Source organism: Zalophus californianus, chromosome 10 (genome assembly GCF_009762305.2).
Source record: "Zalophus californianus isolate mZalCal1 chromosome 10, mZalCal1.pri.v2, whole genome shotgun sequence".
Lineage (NCBI taxonomy): Eukaryota > Metazoa > Chordata > Mammalia > Carnivora > Otariidae > Zalophus > Zalophus californianus.
Genome location: NC_045604.1, coordinates 29,597,412 through 29,620,894, shown reverse-complemented (window position 1 = coordinate 29,620,894; position 23,483 = coordinate 29,597,412). Strand labels below are relative to the sequence as shown.

The following is a 23,483-nucleotide window of genomic DNA, read 5'->3' as shown; positions in this document are numbered from 1 at the left end:
TTTTTGTGAAGATGTGAGAAAGCCAAAATAAACCTTTGTTTTTTTTTTAAAAAATGATTTAATCCTCATGATGAGCCTATGAGTTTGGGGCTCTTTCTCCCACCGTCCCATTCACCTGCTGCCTTAAGGAAGTGAGAATTTCAAAGAGGGTAGTCAATAATGCCCAATGCAATAGCAAAGTTCAAAATGAGAGCAGGCAGAACATCGGGGTGTAAGAAGGCAAATGAAGGACATGAGTCGTGGTGGGAACAGAAGCCAGACAGCCAGCAAATTAAGCTGACCAGTGAGGTTATGTTATAGCCCAATACTATTTTTGTTTAAATATAGTCTTCTAGGGATGCCTGGCTGGCTCCGTCTGTAGAGCATGCAACTCTTGATCTTGGGGTTGTGAGGTGAAGCCCCAAGTTTGGCACAGAGGTTACTTAAAAAAAAAAGTTAGTGCCCATTGGTGATGGTTTAAAAATTCAATAAAGGGACAGCTGGGTGGCTCAGTCTGTTAAGCATCTGCCTTCAGCTCAGGTCATGATCCCAGGGTCTCAGGATCGAGCCCAGCATTGGCCCCCCCGCTCTGCTTCTCCCTCTGCCTGCCGCTCCCCCTCCTTGTGCCGTTTCTGACAAATAAAATCTTATTAAAAAAAGTTCAATAGACTTTAAGTTTAAAATATATAGTCTTCTAAATATGTTGATTCGCAAAGCTCTTTTATAACTGTTTTTATTTATACACAAGTTTGAGTCTAGTGAAAAAGTGCCCTTTCTCTAGTATGACAATTTTAAGGCCTATTTTTTTTTTAAAGGCCTCTTTTATATGTTGAGCTTTGTCCTAATGCTTTGATTTCAGCCTCTCAATGCACCTCTGCTACAAAGCTCTGGGATCTTAATAGCTGCCTCATCCTTGAAATCGAACATACTTACCCTTGAGAGTTAGCAAACATAGAAACAGGGTGGAAAGAGCCAGAGTCTTGAGGTTTCATATTCTTTAGGGAACTTCTGACCCTGTGCTTTCCTTTGGGTGGAGACAATAATATTAAGAAACTTACCTACACAGAGACTTAAGTTATTAGTATAAATCTCTGCCATACCCCTTTGGGGAGAATGTTTAGGATATAAAGCTTAAGTGTCAACGTTTATGTGACATACTATCCGAATCCTGCAAGTAAACTGATACCAACAGTTTTTAAAGAAATGAAAGTATTGATGCATCAAAGCAAAACACCTATCCTGTCTTCTAGTGTTTAGTATTATTAATTGAATTAGCAAACTGAAATTAACATAAAACTTTAAGTAGAAACATTAACATGATTTGACATTATTTTGATAAGCCCATATTAAATATAACATAAACTTATATTTACCAAGCAAAAGGGAAAACTAAGAATAAAACAGGTATTTCATATTTATCTTTTAAAAGAAGCACCGACCATTTCTTCCAGTTTCCGTCATTTACTTTCTTCCTAACATTCATTTATTCAACAATAATCCAAGCGCCGATGGGCTTGCGGCTCGCTGGGGACACCGAACAAAAGCATCACCATTCTGAGTCCGACTCCTTGCTGTGCAGGTTCCTAGTTCTGACAACAGCTCCAAGAATATCTATTGAGGAAAAACTGAGGCTTTGTCGAGACAGAAAAAATTTTATTTAGCAATTCATTTTGATAATTTTTTATGACAATCAAAAGGGAAATAAATACAGCAGTATAAATTTGAGATTCAATTAAAGAATTTAAATTGTTAAATTTTTTTGTTTCATGTACATGTCCCATTTACTCAAACCATAGTTATACAGAAATTTCACTAATACACAAAAAACTGTTCAGTGGTATCACAAGTCATTTTTTTTTTTTTAAGACTTTATTTATTTGAGAGAGAGCACAAGTAGGGGAAGCAGCAGAGGGAGAGGGAGAAGCAGACTCCCCGCTGAGCAGTGAGCCCGCCATGGGGCTCAATTCCAGGACCCTGGGATCATGACCTGAGCCGAAGGCAGCCACTTAACCGACTGAGCCACCCAGGCACCCCTCATAAGTCATTTTTGAGAATTACTTTTATCATGTTTTCTAATGATGTCCATAAGATTAGCTCCTGTAACCAGGTCATTCTGTGTCTGTTTATCTTTCTGTTGTTCCTTTCTCTTCTGGTCATGAAGGTAGGGGGAATTTAATAACTGGGGGGGAAGAATGGATCCTGTGGGTTTCACTCTTTTTGCAATATCCCAGAAGAGTCTTTTTGAATTGTTATTGATGAAAGTAATTGCTGTTCCATGTTGGCCTAATCTCCCCACTCTTCCAACCTGAAATGAAATGCAAAGGACATTTTCAAAATGTTCATATAAAACCTTAATGTCTCAATGAAGATTAGTATTTAAAGAGGCTTTACTAAGATTAACATTCATTCACATAGCATGTTTTTGAATTGTACATCTCAATGTAGTTTGTGAAATCAATTTAGTAGACTGCCACCAGCATATTTTTAATAAAATAGCTCAAACAGAAAATATCAAAGTGACCACATATAATACAAGTAAGTACTGTTTGTGAAACTTGTGTTTCAGTTACGTATCATGTGTGCGTACACGTGTGTGTGTGTGTGTGTGTGTGTGTGTGTGTGTGTGTGTGTAGGGTGGTAAGGACATGAAGATGTTTCTTACTGTGGGTAGGTTAAGGTAAAAATTTTTCAAAAGCTACTGCTTTTAGAGCAAGAGGATTATCTGCTTTAGATTACTCCAGTGCCTTTGAAATGTGAGATTTAAGCAAATTCATTTTTGCAGTTATTTCTCATTTTGATAAAATTAAATGGACACAAATTGGTGATGGAAACACATGATAAGAAAGAAAATTTACTTGTTTCCAAATATACTGAGAAACTCTTCAGAAAAGGGCAAATACATAGTCATGGGCAATTTCTGCTCCTCAGTTGAAATGTAGAACTTAAAGTCTATTTTCAGAGTATTTAAATGAACAGTTGCTGCCAACATATAGGACATTTTTAATGTTGTAAAAAAACAAAACAAAACATGGCCCTCCAGGGAATGAGACTGGGAATAAGGGAAAGAATGTTGTTTTATTTAATTATGTTACTGAATTTTTCCAATAAGACTAAAAATTAAAATAAAATACAGCTGCACTCACATACTGGAAGAAAATATTTACAAATCATGTATCTGGTAAAGGTTTTAAGAATATATATATAACTTTTACAACTCAGTATAAAAGGACAACCCAACTGAAAAATGGGCAAATAATTTAGACATTTCTCCAAAGAAGATAAACAAACGGCCAGTATGTACATGAAATGATGTTCATTAGTCATTAGGGAAATGCAAATCAAAACACAAAGAGAGGGGGGCCTGGGTGGCTCGGTCGGTTAAGTGTCAGACTCTTGATTTCGGCTTAGGTCGTGATCTTAGGGCTGTGAGATAGAGCCCTGCGTCGGGCTCAGCACCCAGCTCGGAGTCAGCTTGTCCCTCTCCCTCCCCCTCTACCTTCCCACTGTGTGCTCTCTCTAAAATAAATAAAAATAAAATCTTAAAAAAAAAACACAAGGAGATATCACACTTCACACCCATTAGCATGGCTATAATTAAAAATATAAATAAATATTTAATAAAGATTTGGAGAAATTGGAGCCCTTGTGTATCACTGGTGAGAATGTAAAATCGTGAAGCCACATTGGAAAAGAGTCTATCAGTTCCTCAAAATGTTATGCACAGAATTACTGTGTGACCCAGCAATTCCATTCCTAGGTGTATGCCCAACAGAAATGAAAACGAACAAATGTTGGCAAGGATGTGCAGAAAAAGGAACCCTTGTGCTCTGTTAGTTGGAATGCAAACTGGTACAGCTTCGCATGGAGTTTCCTCAAAAAGTTAAAAACAGAACTACCATATGATCTAGTAATTCTACTACTGGGTATTTACTCAAAAGAATAGGAAAACACTAATTTGAAAAGATATAGGCACTCCTATGTTTATTGCAGCATTATTTACAATAGCTAAATTATGGAAGCAGCCATGCCACCTCTATGGAAGTGTCCATCCATAGATGAATGGATAAAGAAGACATGGTGTGTGTGTGTGTGTGTGTGTGTGTGTGTGTGTGTGTGTGTGTGTGTGTGTGTGTACATACATATATATACATATATATAAAATGGAGTATTACTCAGCCATAAAAAAGAATGGAATCTTGCCATTTGTAATAACACGGATGAATCTAGACGGTATAATGCTAACTGAAATAAGTCAGTCAGAGAAAGACAAACACCGTATGATTCCACTCATATGTGGAATTAAAGAAACAAAACAAATGAACAAATTAAAAAAGAGATAAACCAAAAAAGAGACTTTTAACTATAGAGAACAAACTGATGGTTATGGGGCGGGGGGAGATGGGTAAAATAAGTGAAGGGAATTAAGAGTACATTCATCATGATGAGCACTGAGTAATGTACTGAATTGCTGAATCACTATATTGTACACCTGAAACTAATATAACACTGTATGTTAACTATACTGGAATTTAAAAAAAAAAATGAAGACCTATGTCCACATAAAAACTTGTACATGAATGCTTACAGCAGCAGTATTCACAGTAAACAAAATGTAGAAACATGCTAAATCTCTAATAACTAAGGAACAAAGAAAAGTGATATATCCTTACAATGCAATATTATGTAGCAATACAAAATGTACTGATATATGCTACCATATGAGTGAAACCTGAAAACACTGTGATCAGTGAAAAAAGCCAGAGAAGGCTACATACCATACGATTCCATTTATATGAAATTTCTAGAAGAGATAAATCTATAAAGACAGAAAGTAGTGGTTGCTTAAGGGATAGCACACACATACACGTTTGAGATGAAGAATGGGGAGTGACTGCTGATGGGATGGGTATGGGGTTTTCTTTTGAGATGATAAAAATGTTCTAAAAATTGAGGGTAGTAATGGTAGTACAACTATATGAATATACTAAAAACCACCGAATTGTACACTTTCAAGTGGTGAATTATGTCAATTGAGACAAAATTTATTGAGATATTTTATACTGAGACATAAGCTTTTTAAAAAAATAACTGCAATAGCCTACAAACTCTAAAAGACTTAACAAATTCAAAATTATTTCCCCAGAAGCTCCCTGCCCCTAAATTAAAAGCAGACACATAGGGGCACCTGGGTGGCTCAGTCAGTTAAGAGTCCGACTCTTGATTTCGGCTCAGGTCATGATCTCAGGGTTGAGACTGAGTCCCGCCATCATCGAGCTCCATGCTCGGCGAGGAGTCTGCTTCCCTCCCTCTCCTTCTGCCTCTTCCCCCACTCATGCATACACTCTCTCTCTAAAATAAATAAATAAATCTTTAAAAGCAGACACATAGGAATACCTACTATAATTTAAAATACACATATCCTAGCAGTGCCTGGGTGGCTCAGTCAGTTGAGCACCTGACTCTTGGTTTTGGCTCAGATCATGATCTTACGGGTCGTGAGAGTGAGTGAGCCCCCAGTAGGCTCTGCGCTCAGCGGGGAGTCTGCTCTGCTTATCCCTCTCCCTCTGCTCCTCCCTCCACTGGTGCTCTTTCTCAAATAAATAAAATCTAAAATAAATATATAAATCTTAAAAAACATAAAATACATGTATCCTAAAAATATATATATAAATAAAATAGAATAAAATAAAATACACATATCTTTTGACCTATCAGGTCTCCCACACATTTATCTTACAAATATACTGCATGAGAGGAGTAACTATAGGTGGATGTTCAGTGCAGCATTATTATTATTATTATTTTTCTAAATAGGCTCCATGCCCAGTGTGGAGCCCAATATGGAGCTTGAACTCATGACCTCAGCTGAGATCAAGAGTCAGATGTTTAACCGACTGAGCCATCCAGGTGCCCCACGCAGCATTATTTAATAACAAATATTAGAAACATTTGACTTCCATCAAATTATAAACGATTTATTAAATAAATTATGATAATCCATACAACAGATTACCATGCAGCAATGAAAACAGATCAAGCCCAATTAAACAAGTAAAAACATTTAAAGAGTTTAGAACAGTGCCTGGCCATATGGTAAGCATTTCATATACATTAATATTTTTAAAATGGTACCCATTATGTATGCTAATAAGGAAAGATGCCTAATATGTATTTAATAAAGAAAGGAAGGCATAGATAGTTGGCATAATATGGTCTCATTTATGCAGTAAGTATAACAGGGTACATATGTACATGTGTATTTGTGCATAAACAGGCATTTATATTTTCTACGCCGTTAACTGTCATAACCACTCAAAGGTAGGAGGGCTATCTTACAAAGACCTATTTTTCATTTTGGGGTGCCTGGGTGGCTCAGTCAGTTGGGCATCTGACTTGATTTCGGCTCGGATCAGGATCTCAGAGTCACGAGATCGAGCCCCAAGTTGGTCTCCACGCTCAGCAGGGAATCTGCTGTAGATTCTCTCGCTCCCTCTGCCCCTCCCCCTGCATGCACATGTGCACGCTTTCTCTCTCTCTAGGATACACAAACCTTAAAAAAAAAAAAAACCCAAAAGACAAAAAATAACATAAACTTATTTTTCATTTTATATCTTTTGTTATTTACATTATTTCTTTTTGTGTATATTCATACTTCAATTACTGAAGCAAGCAAACAAACAATACCCTGATACAGAACTAGAAAAGCAGAAGGATATGGGGCCATTCTGAGTAGAATTCAACACCCCCTTCAACACCCGAGGCCACTGCTCAGGGTACATTGTGAATAACTGAGAGCCACAGGGTTGACATTGGGATAGCAAGAAAATGTTAAATAATTATAATCAGACTACTCTATTTAAGAAGCAAAGAAGCTTCTTAAGTATCTTAATATCTTGGAAAGATGACCAACCAAAATCATTAAATTAAAAGTTTGAAAGAAAATAAACTTCTGATTTGAGTGATCTGAGCAACCCACTCTTATATGATAGTCAATTCCCTGATGCACAGGTAAATGGGGTGGCACCGAGAGAGAGAGGCACTGCTATATTACTAAGTAAAAATACAAGCAACAATGCATTCAAGGCACTAAAAGCGTTTCAGTGGGTGATCCAAGTAAATGTGGCATTCAGAGGTAATTCTAAGAACATGACAGAAAGACTTTACTTGAAGAGTCTGTAAGTGATGCCAGAGAAGGAAGACAGGTAGCACTCAGGGAGATAAGGTGACGCTAAGAGAAAGGTCTATTTCTGCTCCAAAGAAGAGCTGCTGTTATCTCTGGCAGCAAAATAAAGAAATAAAACTTTAAGAGGTGAAAGTCTAGAACAAATAAGGATATGAAGAAGAGATGAAGACAAGATTCCTAAAAAAAAAACAAATACTTTAATGGATTAATTTTATTTTGGCCAGATATATTAACTTAAAACAAAGCCTTTTTTCCCCGATTATAAAAGCCATTTAATATATGCTTACAGAATAAGAAATATAAAGGAAGTAAAAATAAACCAAAAACTAACTACTTAAATTTTTTTTAAACTAACATTTTAGGTTATTATTTCTAATAATTTTTAACCCATTTTAGGCATACATACAGTTCTTTAAAACAAAATTTAGTTTACATCCATATATACATATTTTTAAAGATTTTATTTTTAAGTAATCTCTACTCCCAACAGGGGGTTTGAACTCATAACCCTGAGATCAAGAGTCACATGCTCCACCAACTGAGTCAGACAGGCGCTCCTATACATATATGCTTTAAAAACAAAACGATATGAGTTTTTTTTATGTCTATGATAAAACGTTTTTTCTTTTTAGTTACCATTCTACTGACAATGCCTCGCGCAAGAAAACTCATAATGGAAACATATAAAATCTCTTTACCTGATGCACATACTCATCCATACTTGACGGCATATCGAAATTGACAACCAGCTTGACAGTGATCAAGTCTAGGCCTCGTCCCAGGACTCCTGTGCTCACTACAACTTCATAGTCTCCTTCAAGTAATCCCTTCCCCACAAAGCAACACAATTCATTATTCAGAATTTATCTTACGTGGTTTTATATAATTCAGATATCTTTTTTTTTCAAAACTTTCTTCACTATTGTTGCCGTATCTTTTCAATAAGTAAAGGTCTTAGTATACCTGAGAAATGTGTGCAGTTTAAGTTCTTCCTGGCCCCTCCCCACCCCCGCATCAATTTTTTCCTATTAATGTACTCTGGCAAACTTTTCCAAGGGTGAATTACTGCTCTGCCCCAGTCTAAACTGACCTGATTTCAGAAATGGTGGATTCTGAATTAGTAATCTATTTAGATTAATCCTGTAGGGAACAGGCTTATTGCTCCCAAAACACAGAAGCCTGAGCAAGAGAACAATTAGCTCACAGTCACTGTTTGCCTGAAGTTCTTGCAGTCATTAAAAAAACATCTGCTTTAAAAACCAGCTGGTAATATGGGGTCCCTTGAAAAGACAATGCTGAGTGTCAAACCTTCAATATGTTTTTCCTTTCTGTTTGTGATTTCTCCGAATGTATAGATACGGTTTTTAGACCTGTGATTTTCTGCACTGCCTCGCTCAAGAGATCTGCTCCCAACTTGCAGTCCACAAATACTAACACTGGAGGCTTGAAGAGTTTCTTATCCTGAAAAATGAAAAACATGTATTTAAAATTATTCATAGAGGGGCGCCTGGGTGGCTCAGTCGTTAAGTGTCTGCCTTCGGCTAAGGTCATGATCCCGGAGTCCTGGGATCAAGCCCCGCATCGGGCTCCCTGCTCCACGGGAGGCCTGCTTCTCCCTCTCCCACTCCCCCTGCTTGTGTTCCCTCTCTCGCTGTGTCTCTCTCTGTCAAATAAATAAAATCTTTAAAAAATAAATAAAATAAAATAATTCACAGAACATAAATTACAATGGGAAGTTTTTCTGAAAACATTAGTATAAGCTAGTTATCCATAGGTTTATAGAGGAAAAATGAGTGTTAAAATGTTTTCTTTCAAATATGCACAAACAGAAGTGCAAAACTCTACTGCTCTGCACATTTCTCCATCATTTCATTAATATAGCAAAAATAACTTTAAAATTTTGAGTGCAATTTAAAATTTTAAATACTGTTCCTAAATAAGTACAAACCATATTTAACTTAATACTTTATTTTTTAATTAATTTTTTTGAGAGACCGTGTGCATGCACACAAGCTGGGGGAAGGAGAGAGGGAGAGAGAGAATCTTTAAGCAGGCTCCACACTGAGCAAGGAGCCCAACATGGGGCTCGATCTCAAAACCCTGAGATCATGACCTGATCCGAAATCGAGTCAAATGCTTAACTGACTGAGCCACCCAGGCGCCCCCTTTATACTTTATTTTTAAATAACTGAGCTTACACATTATCACCCACTTAATACATTTCTATTTAAACAAATTACTGCTGGGACGCCTGGGTGGCTCAGCCGGTTAAGCAGCTGCCTTCGGCTCAGGTCATGATCCCAGGGTCCTGGGATCGAGTCCTGCATCGGGCTCCCTGCTCAGTAAGGAGCCTGTTTCTCCCTCTGCCTAGTGTTCTCCTTGCTTGTGCTCTCTCTCTTTCTGACAAATAAATAAAATCTTAAAAAAAAAATAAGTTACTGCTAAAAAATTCTATTTCTCAAGGACAGAATGGCCAAGAAAGAACTAGTCTTTATCTGATACATAAAACTACAAAAATTTTTTGAAACAAAAAAATATTATTTAGGAATAATCTTGATATTTAAATATCTTTCTATAATACGGAAAATAAAAAGCAACCCTGCATCCATAGAGCATTTATTTGATCCCCACAGAATTCCGAAGTAAAGCAATTTATTATTAAATATCTATACTAAATTCTGCAAAAGCTGCATCTAAAAATCATTATCTTAAGAACTGTGAAAGATGCAAACACAATCTACAAAACAGGGTTGCTTTACTACTCACATTTAAGATTTCAAATAATTTTTTCTTTTTGGCTGGTTCTTCCACCCACAAAATAATCTGGCGCACACTGGAACAGGGCAGGTTCTTTTCCCCAGTGATAATTCTCACAGGATTATGCAGAAGCTGGCTTGCTAGTTGTTCTATGCTAGTTGGAATTGTAGCTGAAACCAAAATGGTCTGACCATCATTAGGAACGTTTTCCAAAATGTCAAGCACTTGCTGTTGAAAGCCCATCTTTAACATGGTATCGGCCTAAAATAAAATCATTTTAAAGTTACTCCTATTTGACATTAAAACCCTGAGCCACCCAAGGAAAAAACAGATATGATTAAGAACATAAAAAATTAAAAACTTTTAAACAGAAGAATATACCACAATGTGAAAAGATAAAGAATTGGGAAAATATATATTTACATAAAATTAAATATTGTATAATTATATGTTTTTAGTAATATACAAAGATTCTTACGGCATTATTAATAGTGGCAACAAATATATAAACCCTAAATATCCATCAATTGGGGATTTGGTAAATAAAATATGGTAGATCCATCCACATAATACAACCTTATGCTATCATTAATTATGAGCGGAAAGTCCTTTATTAAGTGATAATGAGTCACTATTAGGAAGAAAAACGCAAAGTACAGAACACTATGTGTACATGATACCATTTGTATAGTGCTAACTCTGGGGAAAAGGCCTGCAAGGCTGTGGAAGGGAATGCAATTTAATTTTTCAAACCCAAAGTTTGCAAAGTTTGGGGCTTTTTTTTCTACCACGGGCATATATTTATAATAAAATATTATATAAATTTAAAAAATTTAGTGTTGAGGGCTTTCACTTCCGTATATACTTCTGCATTGCTAGTTTTCAAAAACAATTTATGTATTACTAAGCAAACAGAAGAAAAAATTTTAAGTTAGTGCTGCTTTAAAATAATGAAAGATAAAGGCTATCTTGATTTTTAAATACAATCCAGGTATCTATAATTTTGAAAAATAAGAATATTCAGACTAAAGCATTGTATTTTTAAGTGTCTGCTAACATGGAAGTTTGAACACTAGTTTTAATATTATTCATTCTATGACATTTCAAAAATCTAAAATAATCATGATGGTCTAGATTTGATCCTGGCTCTACCTTAGACCTTAAATTAAGCATGCTAATGAATGGCTATACGCCTCAGTTTTTCCTTTTACAAATGAGAATGATGATAATAATAATTACCCCGTAGGGCTGTTATGAGGATTAATGAGATAAAATACATTAAGATACTTGGGACCACACTCACAGCATGGTAAGTCTCAATGTTTCAATTTACCATGAGACACAGAGCATGTGCACATGCACACAGCAGTATGTCTTGCAAACATCCCGCTTTTCCTCAGTAATCCCACTTAAGCCCCCCTCATCTCAGGAGATGGCCTTCCTTCTCCCTGGTTCAGAAAACAGAGAGGCCATAAGAAATAAATTCGCCCAGTATCTCTTCTCATCCAAGCTTCCCTGCATCTAATCTGTTTAGGCTAACAAGCCCCAAGTCCAGCTGCTTCTCTCCAGCTCACAGTTGTGAGACTGCTCCTCATCCTGTCACCCCCATACCTGAAGTCATCCATCCCAAGCATCCAGAATGTTCTAGAACATAAAACGTCTGTTACTCCTCTGCTTAAACCCTCCAGCAATTTCCCATCACACATAGACTAAAACCCAACTGCTAACCACAGCCTGAAGTCCTACAGTTTTCACCCTCATCCACTTCTCTGACGTCATCACCTACCACTCCTCCATGTCACGCCCCACGACCCTGCCACACCAGGCTTCTTTCTGTCCCTGACTACCCCAATGTTCACTCCCACATTAGCTCCTGCGCACTGCTGTTCTATCTGAAGCAGTCTTTCCTCCAGATGGGTCTTTGTGTGGCTGGCTCCTTCTCATTCAGGTCTCAGCAGAAATGTCACTTAGAGAGCCCTCCTCTGATACCTAATTTCCCAGTTGTCTCTGTCATATGACCTGTGTACCGACATCTGTCATGGCTTATCTCACTTTCCATTGTATCCTCAAAACCAAGGACAGTCTCTAGCATGTAAAAAGCCCTCAAAATGCATTTCATGAACAAACAAGCACTGAAAAAGCACTGTCAGGCAGCTCACTAGTCGGGGTGTCCCAAATCCCCTTACAGACAACAATCACCCAGGACGAGTTTTTTAAATATTCCTGGACTCCAACTCAGGCCTGTTGACTCAGGATACCCAAGGAAGAGGTCTGGTCTTCCATTACATTCACTGAGCACACTGGGTGATTCTTACCTTTAGGGAAACTTGGGCCAACACTGTGCTTGATTGTGGGGCTATATCAAGGAACATAATACAAGAGAAATGATACAGTCTACATACAGGTCAACAGAGCAGAGAGGAAAGAAGGCCTGAAGTCTATCTGGGGGACTGATGGAAGGTTTCAGAGACATGGACACATAAAGAGCAGGTAGATGGGATGGGAGAGAATTCTAGACTAAAGGACAGATACATGGAAGACACAGAGAGTGACAGAGCAGAGTTTTCTAATTTTAAAGCAATTATCTTAGTCTCCATGCCTGACCATTCCTGTATCTTCACCCTCCTCTCGAAACAGTGGCCTCTCTTTTCAGGGAGAGTACTTGTTCTCAGTTCCTTCCTGGTCTCTCAGATTACGTCTCTATTTACAGACTCATCTTCAAACTCCACAAGCAGACACTTAGCCCCAGCCTTTGTCCCTCGAACCTTCCTCCCTTGGAGAAACCAGTGTGGCTCACGGACGCTAATGCCCATTTCTCATATCCACACAGTATTTCCCCTTCACCCACCATTCACAAGAAATTTGACATCTCTAAAACCAAACTCAAATATTATTGTCAAGCCCCAACCCATACCCAGTTGTCCTTTACTTAAAATTAAAGGCACCACCAGAATTTATGGAGTCCCCTCAACCACCTTCTTCTTCATCTTTTCTCATATTCAGCCACTAGAAGATTCACGAATGATTTATAGCGATTCTCAGATGTACTCATGCCTCCCACTGCCTCCACCCTGTCCCTGACCCTGCTCACCTACTGTCTGGGTTGCTTGCCATTCTGTCCCACAGATTCTTTCTTCTTTAATGTCTCTTGCATGGAGCAGCAGAATAACCTTGCTAAACCACCACTTTCCACATGTGACACCCAAACTCAATACTTTAGAAAGCCTCATTATTTCCCACATCAAATCCGAAGTCCTCCGCCTCCCTTTCAAGGTCCTCTATGACTTGACCCCACCCTAACTACCCAACTTTACTTCCTGTTATTTCTCAGGAAGAATGCTTCAAGCTGGCTGGCCTCTCTGTGCTTGTGCTTGGCCTTTCTGGCTCTGCTGATGTTGTTAGCTTCTTCACCTGGAATACTGAGACATGGTCTAGGTTTCTAAATCCTTTTCCATCTGTGGACGACCAGATCACATCCCATGACATCGGAGAAGCCATTTTTTACGGTGCCAATTCACACATTCTCTCCTTTCTCCTTCTTAACTGTCCTGAACAATTAACATATCATACGTAGTCCCATTAGTTCACTAACAGTTTATATCAGGATTCAGCAAACTAAGGCTCTTGGGACAAACACAGACCTTCATGTGTTTTTGTAAATAGAGCTTCATGGAAAAGCAGTCACACCCAATCATGTACCTACTATCTATGGTTGTACTGAGCAGTTGCAACAGAGACCATGTGGCCCCCAAAGCCTAAAATATATCCTATCTGCTCCTTTACAGAGTTTGCCATTCCCTGGCTTGCATTACACCTTCCACCACTTTTGTATTTCAGGATAGATGATAATGTTCTTGCCTTTACTTCAAGTGTTTGTGTCTTTTTCTCCAGTAAGATTTCTGCACTTTGTAGGCCAGAATAATATTTAAAATTTCTTTGTGATGCCGTCCCAACTGACCCAGAGTTGGTCAATCTGTACCTAAATAGCACTTCTGTGCCAACGTTTCAGTACATGACCAATTATGTTGTTTACCAGGTCATCTCCTTAAAGGCGGAGGAGCTGGGACGAAGGCTGCAGAGAGCAAGCACTCAGCACAGGTTTGCTGAATGAATACTCTTTTTGTATTCTGAGCACAGCACTGAGGTGCCCTGTGAAAGCTCATTCCTTGGCGAGAGTGGAAATGTGGAGAGAAGCAAGCAGGAATGGAACCTAACTTTAAAATCTGTATGAGGGTCAGTTTTTCAGGCTCAGAGCATGGCGAGAACTTCAGAGCACGGTGAGAACTTCAGGGCACATGGGCTTATCAACAACAGGAAGCCTACCCATACTTGCAGGGTGGAAGTAAGTCTGATGATAATCAGATGCAATAAATCAGTTAAAACAAAAGGCACACCAGGAAAATGCTGACTTAGCAGTACTTTTTAAAGGACTGAATAACAGTTCACAATAGCCAAGGTATGGAAACAACCCAACTGTCCATCAGCAGATGAACAGATAAAGAAAATGAGGTGTATAAATATTATTCAGATGGAAAATTCCTTCACTTTTAGTAACATGGATGGACCTGGAAGACATTATACTCAGTGAAGTAAGCTAGACAGAAAAAGACAAAAACTATATGGTATCATTTATACGTAGAATCTAAAAAAGTTAGAAAGAAGAAAATAAAAGTCAAATTCATAGAAATTAGGAGAAAAATGATTGCCAGGGGCTGGAGAGTGGGTGAAATTGGGAGAGGTCTGGGGTTAAAGGGTAAAACTTTAAGTTATAAAATACATAAGGTCTGAAATCATAACACGGTTACCACAGTTGACACCAATGTATTGTATAATTGAAATTTGCTAAGGGAGTAGAACTTAAATGCTCTCACACACAAAAAAGTAAATATGTAAGAAAAAAACAAAAAAATAATAAAGGACTGAATATAATTACACTTATATAGGACTTTTCAGTCTATGAGACACGTTCACAATCACTACTTCGTCCTTGCCACAACTCCGGAAGATTAAATGACTTGTCCGGCGTGCCACAGTGGGTGGAGGAAAGGCTCAACTCCTAGTCTTGCAGATCTTACATGTTCTTTCCACACCCTCTGGTACCCTACTGCTACTTCCGGGGGCCCACAGAAGGTGGGCCACGTTGCCATCACTGGTCAGCCCATGGACCCCACATTTCTGATCACCGCTGGTGGGACATGTGTGAGAGTGAGCGTGCGATGCACTGCGGGCAGAACCGGCCCATGCCCAGTCTGGGCGGACACATGGCTTTCTGTCCCCATGCCTGTTCACGTGGTGGAATATCATCAGATAATAATATATTTATTTCCTCTTACTAAGCAAACCAAAACTATAAAAATGCCTATATGCTCTATGTCACACTGAAAATCACAACCACAGACACTTATGTCCACATAGAAAAAAATACAAAAGGTCATCCCACTAAGCATCATTAGCTACTTACAAAATCCCTCTTAATAGTTATTTGCCACAGATACATTTATTTTTGTAGACAAATGATAGCCAGTGTCAAATGTTTAAAAAACTTATCACTGAGAATATAGATGCTGGATTTGTGTTTTCTGTCACTTAGGAAAAGACAGCTGCTTGTATTTATTAACGTGGTTTCATTTTGGTGCACTATAGGTTAGCAGCAGCGCTACACAGGAACCAGCTTAAGACTGACTACTACAGTCAAAAAAAAAAAAAAATTCCTAAATTTTTTCCTTTGGGGGAGAAAATGCCTGAATACACGGTGAGATTATATAACTGTAATATACTTTTCATAAATTATATAAAATTATGTGACTAATATTCTAAACAACACTACTTACTTCATCTACTACTACAATTTTTATACCACGGAGTTCCACAGAGCTCTGTTTTACTATATCCAGAAGTCGCCCAGGAGTTGCTATGATAACCTGAAGAATAGAGAAAAAGAAAAAAAAAATTAGATAATATTCCTTCCTTTCTTTCTTCCTTCTTTCTGTCTATACTTACTGAGTGGCTAATATGTGCCAGCCACTGGGTTAAGTCCTCAGAATTCAATGATGATTAAGTCACACATAGTCTCTGCTCTCATGAATCTTATAACACAAAGGAAGGAACAGATAAAACAAATAAATGCCCATGAGGTCAGTATAACATGCAGTGAATGGAGCCATCTATCCAGTCCTAGCTGACATATAAGCTAAAACCTAACGGAGTAGTGGGAGCCGCTGAGGAGAGGGCAGCGGGAAAACATCCAAGAACCTTCTGAAGCTGGCTGACCCCTGAGGCTTCCACGGGGTGAAGAGGGGGTAGAAAGACTTGGATGAGGCTTGAAACGAGGCAGAGGCCAGACCTGGAAGGGCCTTGCAGGCAGGCTGACCGTTATCTGGCTCTGTAAACAAGTGCAAATCCCTTAACCTCTTTGGGCCTGCTGTTTTGTTTTTAAATTAAAAGGCTGGGCACGATGATTTCTAAAGTTGCTTAAGGCTCTTAACACTTTTATAATACATTAGTTAAAGCAGTGGTTAAAAGTAGGGCCTGTTTAGTCAAACTTCAGTAGGGATCTTAGCTCTAGCACTTAATAATGGTATGAGTCTCTGTTCTCACATTCATAAAATGGAAATGATAATAATTATTGTGAGGATTAAATGAGACAGTGCCTGGTGTAAAGTATAGTAGAGTTACAAATGATCTAATAAATTCAATTGTATTCCACTTTTCAAGGACACACCAACACCATGGTGAGATAGATCACGGAGAATGATGAAATTTCAGGGTTGTAAGGATCTGTATCTACAGAACTAGAGTTCCGCTTAGTTTCTTCAGAAATACCGTAAACATTTAAATGTTTAATTATTTTGAACTGAGTTCATCCCTTCTATTCCTATTCCATGTTTCCCCCTCTGCTGGTTTGGAAATTATAAACTTTTTTCCCCATTCTTTTAGTGCGGGAATTCCCTTGAATTTTAATAAACGTATATAAACTTAATACTAAAGTAAACTGACATATTTACCTTTTTCTTGAACAATCAAGGGCAAACGATTTAACACCAATCACAACTTTCATGCACTTATATGCTAGAGTCGGCCAATATTTTACTTCTATTTCTTTTTAAACCCACAGATTGTTCATTATGACTTTTTGTTTAGTCAATGTGTGTTTACATTTACCCACATGCTTAGGATTTTCTTTGCTCGCCATTCTTTCTTTGATCCCACACCTTCTTTTCCAGAATCATCTTCTTTATATGCAGAATATCTTAGTTTAGTGTTCTTTTAGATAAATCTACTGGTAATAAACTCTCTCAGTTTTGTTTATCTGAAAAGGTCTCTACTTTGCCCTGGCTTTTGAAAGATCACTTTGTTGAAGAGACAGATTTTTCAGTTATTTTTTCTCAGAGAGTATCTGTGAAGGACACGGCCTGGCATGGGGAGTGGGAGAGTCAGCAGGGTGACGTGGGGGCCTCCGGAGAAAGATGACCCTGCACAGGGTGTTGCAGTCTAAGGGGGTGAAGAGTGTACAGGGTGGAGTTTAGGAAGGAAGGCATCACTGTGGGGCAGGGGATGGAGATGAGGATGGGTGAATGGTTACATATAAGATGGTTGATCAGGTAAATAAATATATACAAGATAACAGATAGCAGGTTTCTCACTGCCAGAGTGACAAATATGGAAAGAGAAAATGTCAAAATGAATCTTGCTGTGTTGAATTAGAGTTGGAAGTATCGACATGAACCCATGGTCTATGATAAATGTAGATGCAGAAATACGTCTGACTTATGAAATATTCTCTCTATTCACTGAGAAGTGCTAGGAGCAATGATAACTTAACAGCAGAGAGCCAATAGCAGTGAACCCAACCAAGAGCCCAGATCTTGGTTCCTAAATACTATCCTCTACCAGGAGTCAGGGCAGTATGGGGAAAGGCATGATTCCAGGGCAGAGCCAAAGAAAAAACAATGTAAGCATGAACATCTTCTTCACATAGAAAGAAACAAAGCGCTCAAAGAATGATGGGGATATAATAAAAGGCCACAGAAACTAACTTCACAGTGTTTCCATGCTCAAATTGGGGAACTGGAGAACCAAAACAAATAATGGTAATAACGGATTATAATCCTTTAAATATAATAGGTAACCATGAGTCATACTGATATATATAAAGAAAGAATAAGTTGGAAATTTGGTAAAGCACAAGAAATTTACAGTATGAAAGTACTCAAAATACTTAACTAAATACAAAGGGAAAAAATAAACTTTACAGTTACTTTACAGATGATATCACCCATAAAAGGACAAACTGTGTATCATCTAAAAGGATGCAATGAAAAGAACAAAGCATCTCTTCCATGATATTCCTTTCAAAGATACATAACTTGAATCTAATCAATTGAGGGACCTTCTTCAAAGTAAGCAGTTTATAATCCTTAAAAGTGTCAAGATCATGAAAAAAAAGCAAAGGCTGAACTGTTCTAAACAGAAGGAGATGAAAGAGACATGACAACTAAATGCAAAATGTGATTCTGAATTGCATTCTTGTGCTGTTAAAAAGAAAAGTTGACGGGACGATTAGTAAAACATGAATGGGCTCTGAGGAGTAAATGACAGCAATGGTAACTCCTGAAGCAGTCTCAGTGTTTCAATGTTAACTTCCTGATTCTGTAACTGTATTGTGGTTATGTGGGATAATGTCTTCATTTGTAGGAACCACACTCTAAAGTATATTAGCTATGGATCCTTAGATAAATGCCATCTTCCTGAGATTCAACTTCTCAACCATAAAAGATGGGATATGCCCACCCAGCTTCAAGAGCAAATGTGATGATTAAATGAGATAATGAAGGTGAGAACATCCAGCAGCATTTGGCATATGACAGGCACTCAATAAATTGTGTTCCTTTCTGATATAAAACAACCTTAAAAAAATTAAGGCTTACTTGGTTAAGAATTTAAAGGTCAACCTACAAAAACAAAAACAAAAATAAAGGCTAACCTAAAATCACACTTATGAGTTCTTCAAAGGCAAAAACAAAACACCACCACCAAAAAACCCAAGCTCCCATATTGCTTATACTTTTCAAAGGCATTTTATCAAATTGGTGCTTACCTTCACATGTTGTCGCAAACGATAAAGCTGTGGGGGTAAGGGTAAGCCCCCTACCAGAAGAACAGTTTTCATGCGTGGCAGACCACTCATCAATTCTTTAGCTTGGCTCTCTATCTGAATGGCTAACTCTCTTGTTGGTGTAAGAATGAGTGCAGATGGAGTTTTGCTCTGCAAAGATGTGAAAAACAAGTCTAAAAAACGCCGGCAATTAATTCCTGCTGATGTGGACTAAATCTTCAAAGTGATTCTGGGAGTGTTCCTATCAGTTCAACTGGATATGAACCCTCCTGCCTTCTGTTCACTGCAGATTTCCTCCCCCCAAAACCACCGTAAATTGAACCCTTCCTTATATAACAGATATACAGTGAACGGTCAAAACTGGGGCCAGGGAGAAGCACCCACGATAACCAGGGTGGGAAAACTGAAGGTCAACTGGATGCTGCAATCTCTAGCCACGCTCCTCTGAAGAGAAAACCATGAAGATCTGGTTAGAGCTTGGTATTCCACCCTTGATAATTCCCCCTCAGCTCTCCTGGAGATTCACTTCTTTCTTTGTCCAAAGAACTTACTGTTATAAATGTCCTATTTCCTGACCTATAGCTCTATTTTGGACATCCAGTGAGTTTTACTTATACTTTGAACATCTAATGTTTTTTTTTTCCCTCACATGATCTTCTATGATTCTTTAGTTTTCCAAATTTCTTTACCTCTCCTCTCTTTGCCTGCGTTTTGCATTGATTTCCCTTCCTGTCCTACTTCAGACCTCACAGACTCACTAGTACTTGGCAAATATGTCAGGGAAATTAATTACGTGTGGGGGTGCTTTGCACACTATAAACTAACAAAGTAAGGTAGCATTATTTTAAGATGAATCATCAATCACATTTAAGTGTGTATTTTGAACTCTATAATAACATTCCAACTTTGGTATAAATCAGTTTTTTCAAAACACAAAATCCAAGGAGGCTACACTGACACAAAAATTGCAGGTCATCCAGTCAGCGGGATTTTTTTTTTCCCCAAAGCAAAAGTCTATTTCTTGAACAGAAAATTTGTTGAAAGAAATTATTTTGTAAGGAAAGGTATTTTTAAGACCTTCAATGAAAAGATCTTTGGTTCAATCCGATAAAAGAAAAATTCCTTAAAATTATGTTTTTCATACAAACTACTATCAGAAGCAAATTCACCACGAGCACTAATGACTTAAGTGATAGTTTCAGTTTGCAGTTTTAACATAGTTAAGGATGAAACTTGGTATATACCTGACTTGCTTCTGAGAGTAACACGTGTGAACTCTTACCTCACATAAAGTTCGGGTGATAACAGGAAGAAGAAAAGCAGCTGTTTTTCCTGAGCCAGTATCAGCACTGGCCAGAATGTCTCTTCCCAGAAGTCCTACAGGAATCATCTGCATTTGGATGGGGGTTGGAACTTCATAACCTGATTTCTTCAAGTTGTGATTCAAGGCCTCAGGGAAACCACAGTGCTCAAAATCAATAATGGGTCTGGTGACATCTTGCCCTTGAACTACAATTCCTAGCTGCCGTTTAAGATTTTCAATCTGGTCTTCCTGAAGGTTCAAAATAAAGGGGTGCTCTTTATAGACATAAAAAGCATTAAGTGGAGACTCTGACCCAGAATCCGCTTTCTGCGGATCGCTGAGTTTTAATCTCTCTTCCTTTTCCTTTACTTGCAGGAGATGTTTTGCTTTACACTCCAAACTACACACGTCTTCGTCTGTCTTATCACAGATGTACTCTCCGTAACGACCACAAACAACACAGACAGGTTCCCCAGGTTCTGCCCAGCGCTGTGTTTTTGAAAATGACTTAACAGGCTCTTCAGAAAGATCGCTATCCTTTGCATCCTGCTCAGGTCCAATCAAACCAACCTCAGCCAACAGGCCAGCTGTACTGGGGAAAGGGCATGGTTCCACGCTGTGCCCGTCTGATGTTTTGGCTTCTTCTGTAACTAACCCATCAGCTGCATCACCTCTGCCTTCATCCGGCCGCAGGTCTTCTGCATCTGGTTTAATTTTCTTAGCTGCACAACTTTTGCCATCATCATTAGCACTCCTCTTGATTTTTATAGATCTTGGGACAAACATCCTCCAGTATTCTGTTGAGGAAATTATGAGATTCATTTTACCCTCAATAAAGTTCACATATAAAGTTACCATATGGTTATCCTGGAGTCAGCCTAGTGTCCCTGGGCTTTGCCTGAAAGGAATCCAAGAAGGCATCAAGACACTACCTAACAGCAAGCTTTTCCTTCCATTCACAAATTTCCTCTGGTGAAAAAAAAAAAGTCCTTTTCCTTATACATGGAAGTGGTGAAACTTTGCACACTGCTTAATATAGCCTTCTGCATACAGCCTGCTTCTGTCTACTGACCACTTGCACTTTGAAATACCAAATATTATAGAAACTCTGGAGTAAATCCTTCTAGTACATTTTCACAAAAGAAAACAGGAGAGATACTTCACAACTGGGATCTTTAAAATCAAAACCAGAGAAAGCATTGAGAAAAATGCTATTTTGATGTAATAAGTAACACTTACATGTATTGCTCTCTCTGTTCCAAGAACAGCGCTTAGTGCTTCACACTTGAACCTGATCTTCACAAGCTTGTAAAGTAGTACCACCACCCCCGCACAGATATACATATATATTATGCTGTATAATGTATTAGAAGTTTTCACATGAGGAACCTTGGCCAGCTAGAGATTAAGTGGCTTGTCCAAGCTCATACCGTTACTAAGTGTTAGAACTCGGGCACTCTGGGCTCCAGAGCGCAAGCTCTCTACCATTGCTATGCCTTTTTCCACCAAAAATGTTTTTGCAAAATGACTGGATTGTGAAAGGTTTTAACCTAATTTGGGGGCTATTAAATATACCAATAAACATTTTTCTAAAAAAAAAAAATTCTTAAGCTAAATTACCAGATTCAATTTTTCCAGAAAAATTCCAACAAAAAATGCAACTGAAGATCTGGAATTACTATCCTAAGTCTCTGGGAACGTCCAGGAGGTTGGGGGAGGGATGGCTCTATGTCAGCAGGAAAAGCTTGGAACTCAAGGTCCTCAAATGGCGAAACGGAACCGGCTCCGGGAGGCGGCGAGGCCTCCGAGTCCCCCGCGGTCCCCGACTCCTCCCGTCGAGCGCTCCCAGACCCTCCCCTCGGGCGTTGCCCCTCACCCCCGCCCCGCGACCCCCCACCCAGAGGCGCGTGCACGTCACGGCGCCGCTAGGAGACGGGGCGGGCGGGGAACCGGGTTCCGGCGGGAGGCCCGGGACTAGGCGACTGCAAGGACGGGAGGGGGAACTGCCTACGGGGCGGTGGGGGTGGGTATCCTACCGCCGCGGCCTAGCGCCCCGCGTCCCAGACGAGAGGGAGCACGACGGGAAGGAGGCCCGAGCTGCCGGGGCCCGCGGCCCGCCCACTGGCGCAGACCTGGGGCCGCGTACGCTCCCGTTCGGGGCCGGCTTCCCCCTCCAGGCGCTGGGCCGAGCTTCCTGCCGACAAGCCTGGACTCGCTCGACCACGCTACGGTTCGGAGGGGCCGTGCGGAGCGCAGAATCCACTTCTCCGGGTTTTGGGAAAAGGCCGCGGCGCGCCTTAGCGCAACGGGGAAGGCGGGGCTACCGCGGGAGGCGGAGCTTGGCTGGGAGCTGGCGGGGGCGGGAAGAACGGGGAAGGGGCGGGGCCTGGGAAGTTCTGCGCCTTTTCAAGCCCTCTTCCCGGCTCCTGGCAGCTGGTAAATTTCGGAGCCTGGCTGGAGCTGGCCAGGTTCAGGGCGGGGCAGGTTTGGGGATCCTCTTGGAAGAATTTCCGTCATCGAGTGGGCCGGGACTGGGGAAAAACAGTCTGACCGCCCAGAAAGACTGAAGCTGGTGGCGCGGGAGCCTGGCACACTCAGAAAGTGGGAAGTCTGAGTGTAAAAGGGAGGGGCAGAGGCCCTAGAGGCCTGAAAATCCAATCTGCGTTTAGCTGGCAGAGTAACTCCGAAATTAAACGGAATAAGTTTAATGCGGTGCATTTGATATACTGGATATTTCCATTCTACCACACCCCACCCAACACCAAAAACAAAATAACCCAAGTCACGGCTCTTGGTCCCTGTGGATTAACGAAAATATTTTCGGTTTTAACTACTTAAAAATCTTTTCAGTCTAATATTTGATGCATGCAAAATAATATTTTGAACAAATACGTTAAATTTTAAAGCATACTGGTAGTGTGAAAGTCTGTGACTCCACCACGTTATTAATATAAGCATATATTCCCTTCTCTCAGATTAACTTCCCTCAGCGACCACAATCCTGAATGTTTCTCCCTGCCATTTTTAGTAGTTTTATCATAACATCCAACTATGGGATCCTAATAAAAATTATATTATAAAAATAATATATATCTAGCCTTGTGGGATCCGCTTTTATCATTCAGCATTTGTTTCTTTGATTCATC

The 23,483-nt window shown here is 39.4% G+C and overlaps 1 protein-coding gene across 5 annotated transcripts; it reads right to left on the bottom strand.

Moving 5' to 3' along the window:
* Positions 1-1,600: 1,600 nt before the first annotated feature.
* DDX59 (DEAD-box helicase 59) lies at positions 1,601-22,637 on the bottom strand. Of its 5 annotated transcripts, none has more exons than XM_027613301.2 (8): positions 22,374-22,637; positions 20,317-21,134; positions 19,017-19,184; positions 15,751-15,840; positions 9,929-10,180; positions 8,471-8,623; positions 7,861-7,989; positions 1,601-2,284 (listed from the first exon to the last, which is right to left on the bottom strand). In XM_027613301.2, the coding sequence occupies exons 2-8, from the start codon at positions 21,121-21,123 to the stop codon at positions 2,021-2,023; spliced, it is 1,863 nt and encodes a 620-aa protein (XP_027469102.1). In that variant the 5' UTR covers positions 21,124-21,134; positions 22,374-22,637; the 3' UTR covers positions 1,601-2,020. The 5 variants fall into 5 exon arrangements, with proteins under 5 accessions (XP_027469102.1, XP_027469104.1, XP_027469103.1 ...); XM_027613303.2 differs by having other exon boundaries at positions 22,470-22,637; XM_027613302.2 differs by lacking the exon at positions 22,374-22,637 and adding an exon at positions 21,577-22,231.
* Positions 22,638-23,483: the final 846 nt, after the last annotated feature.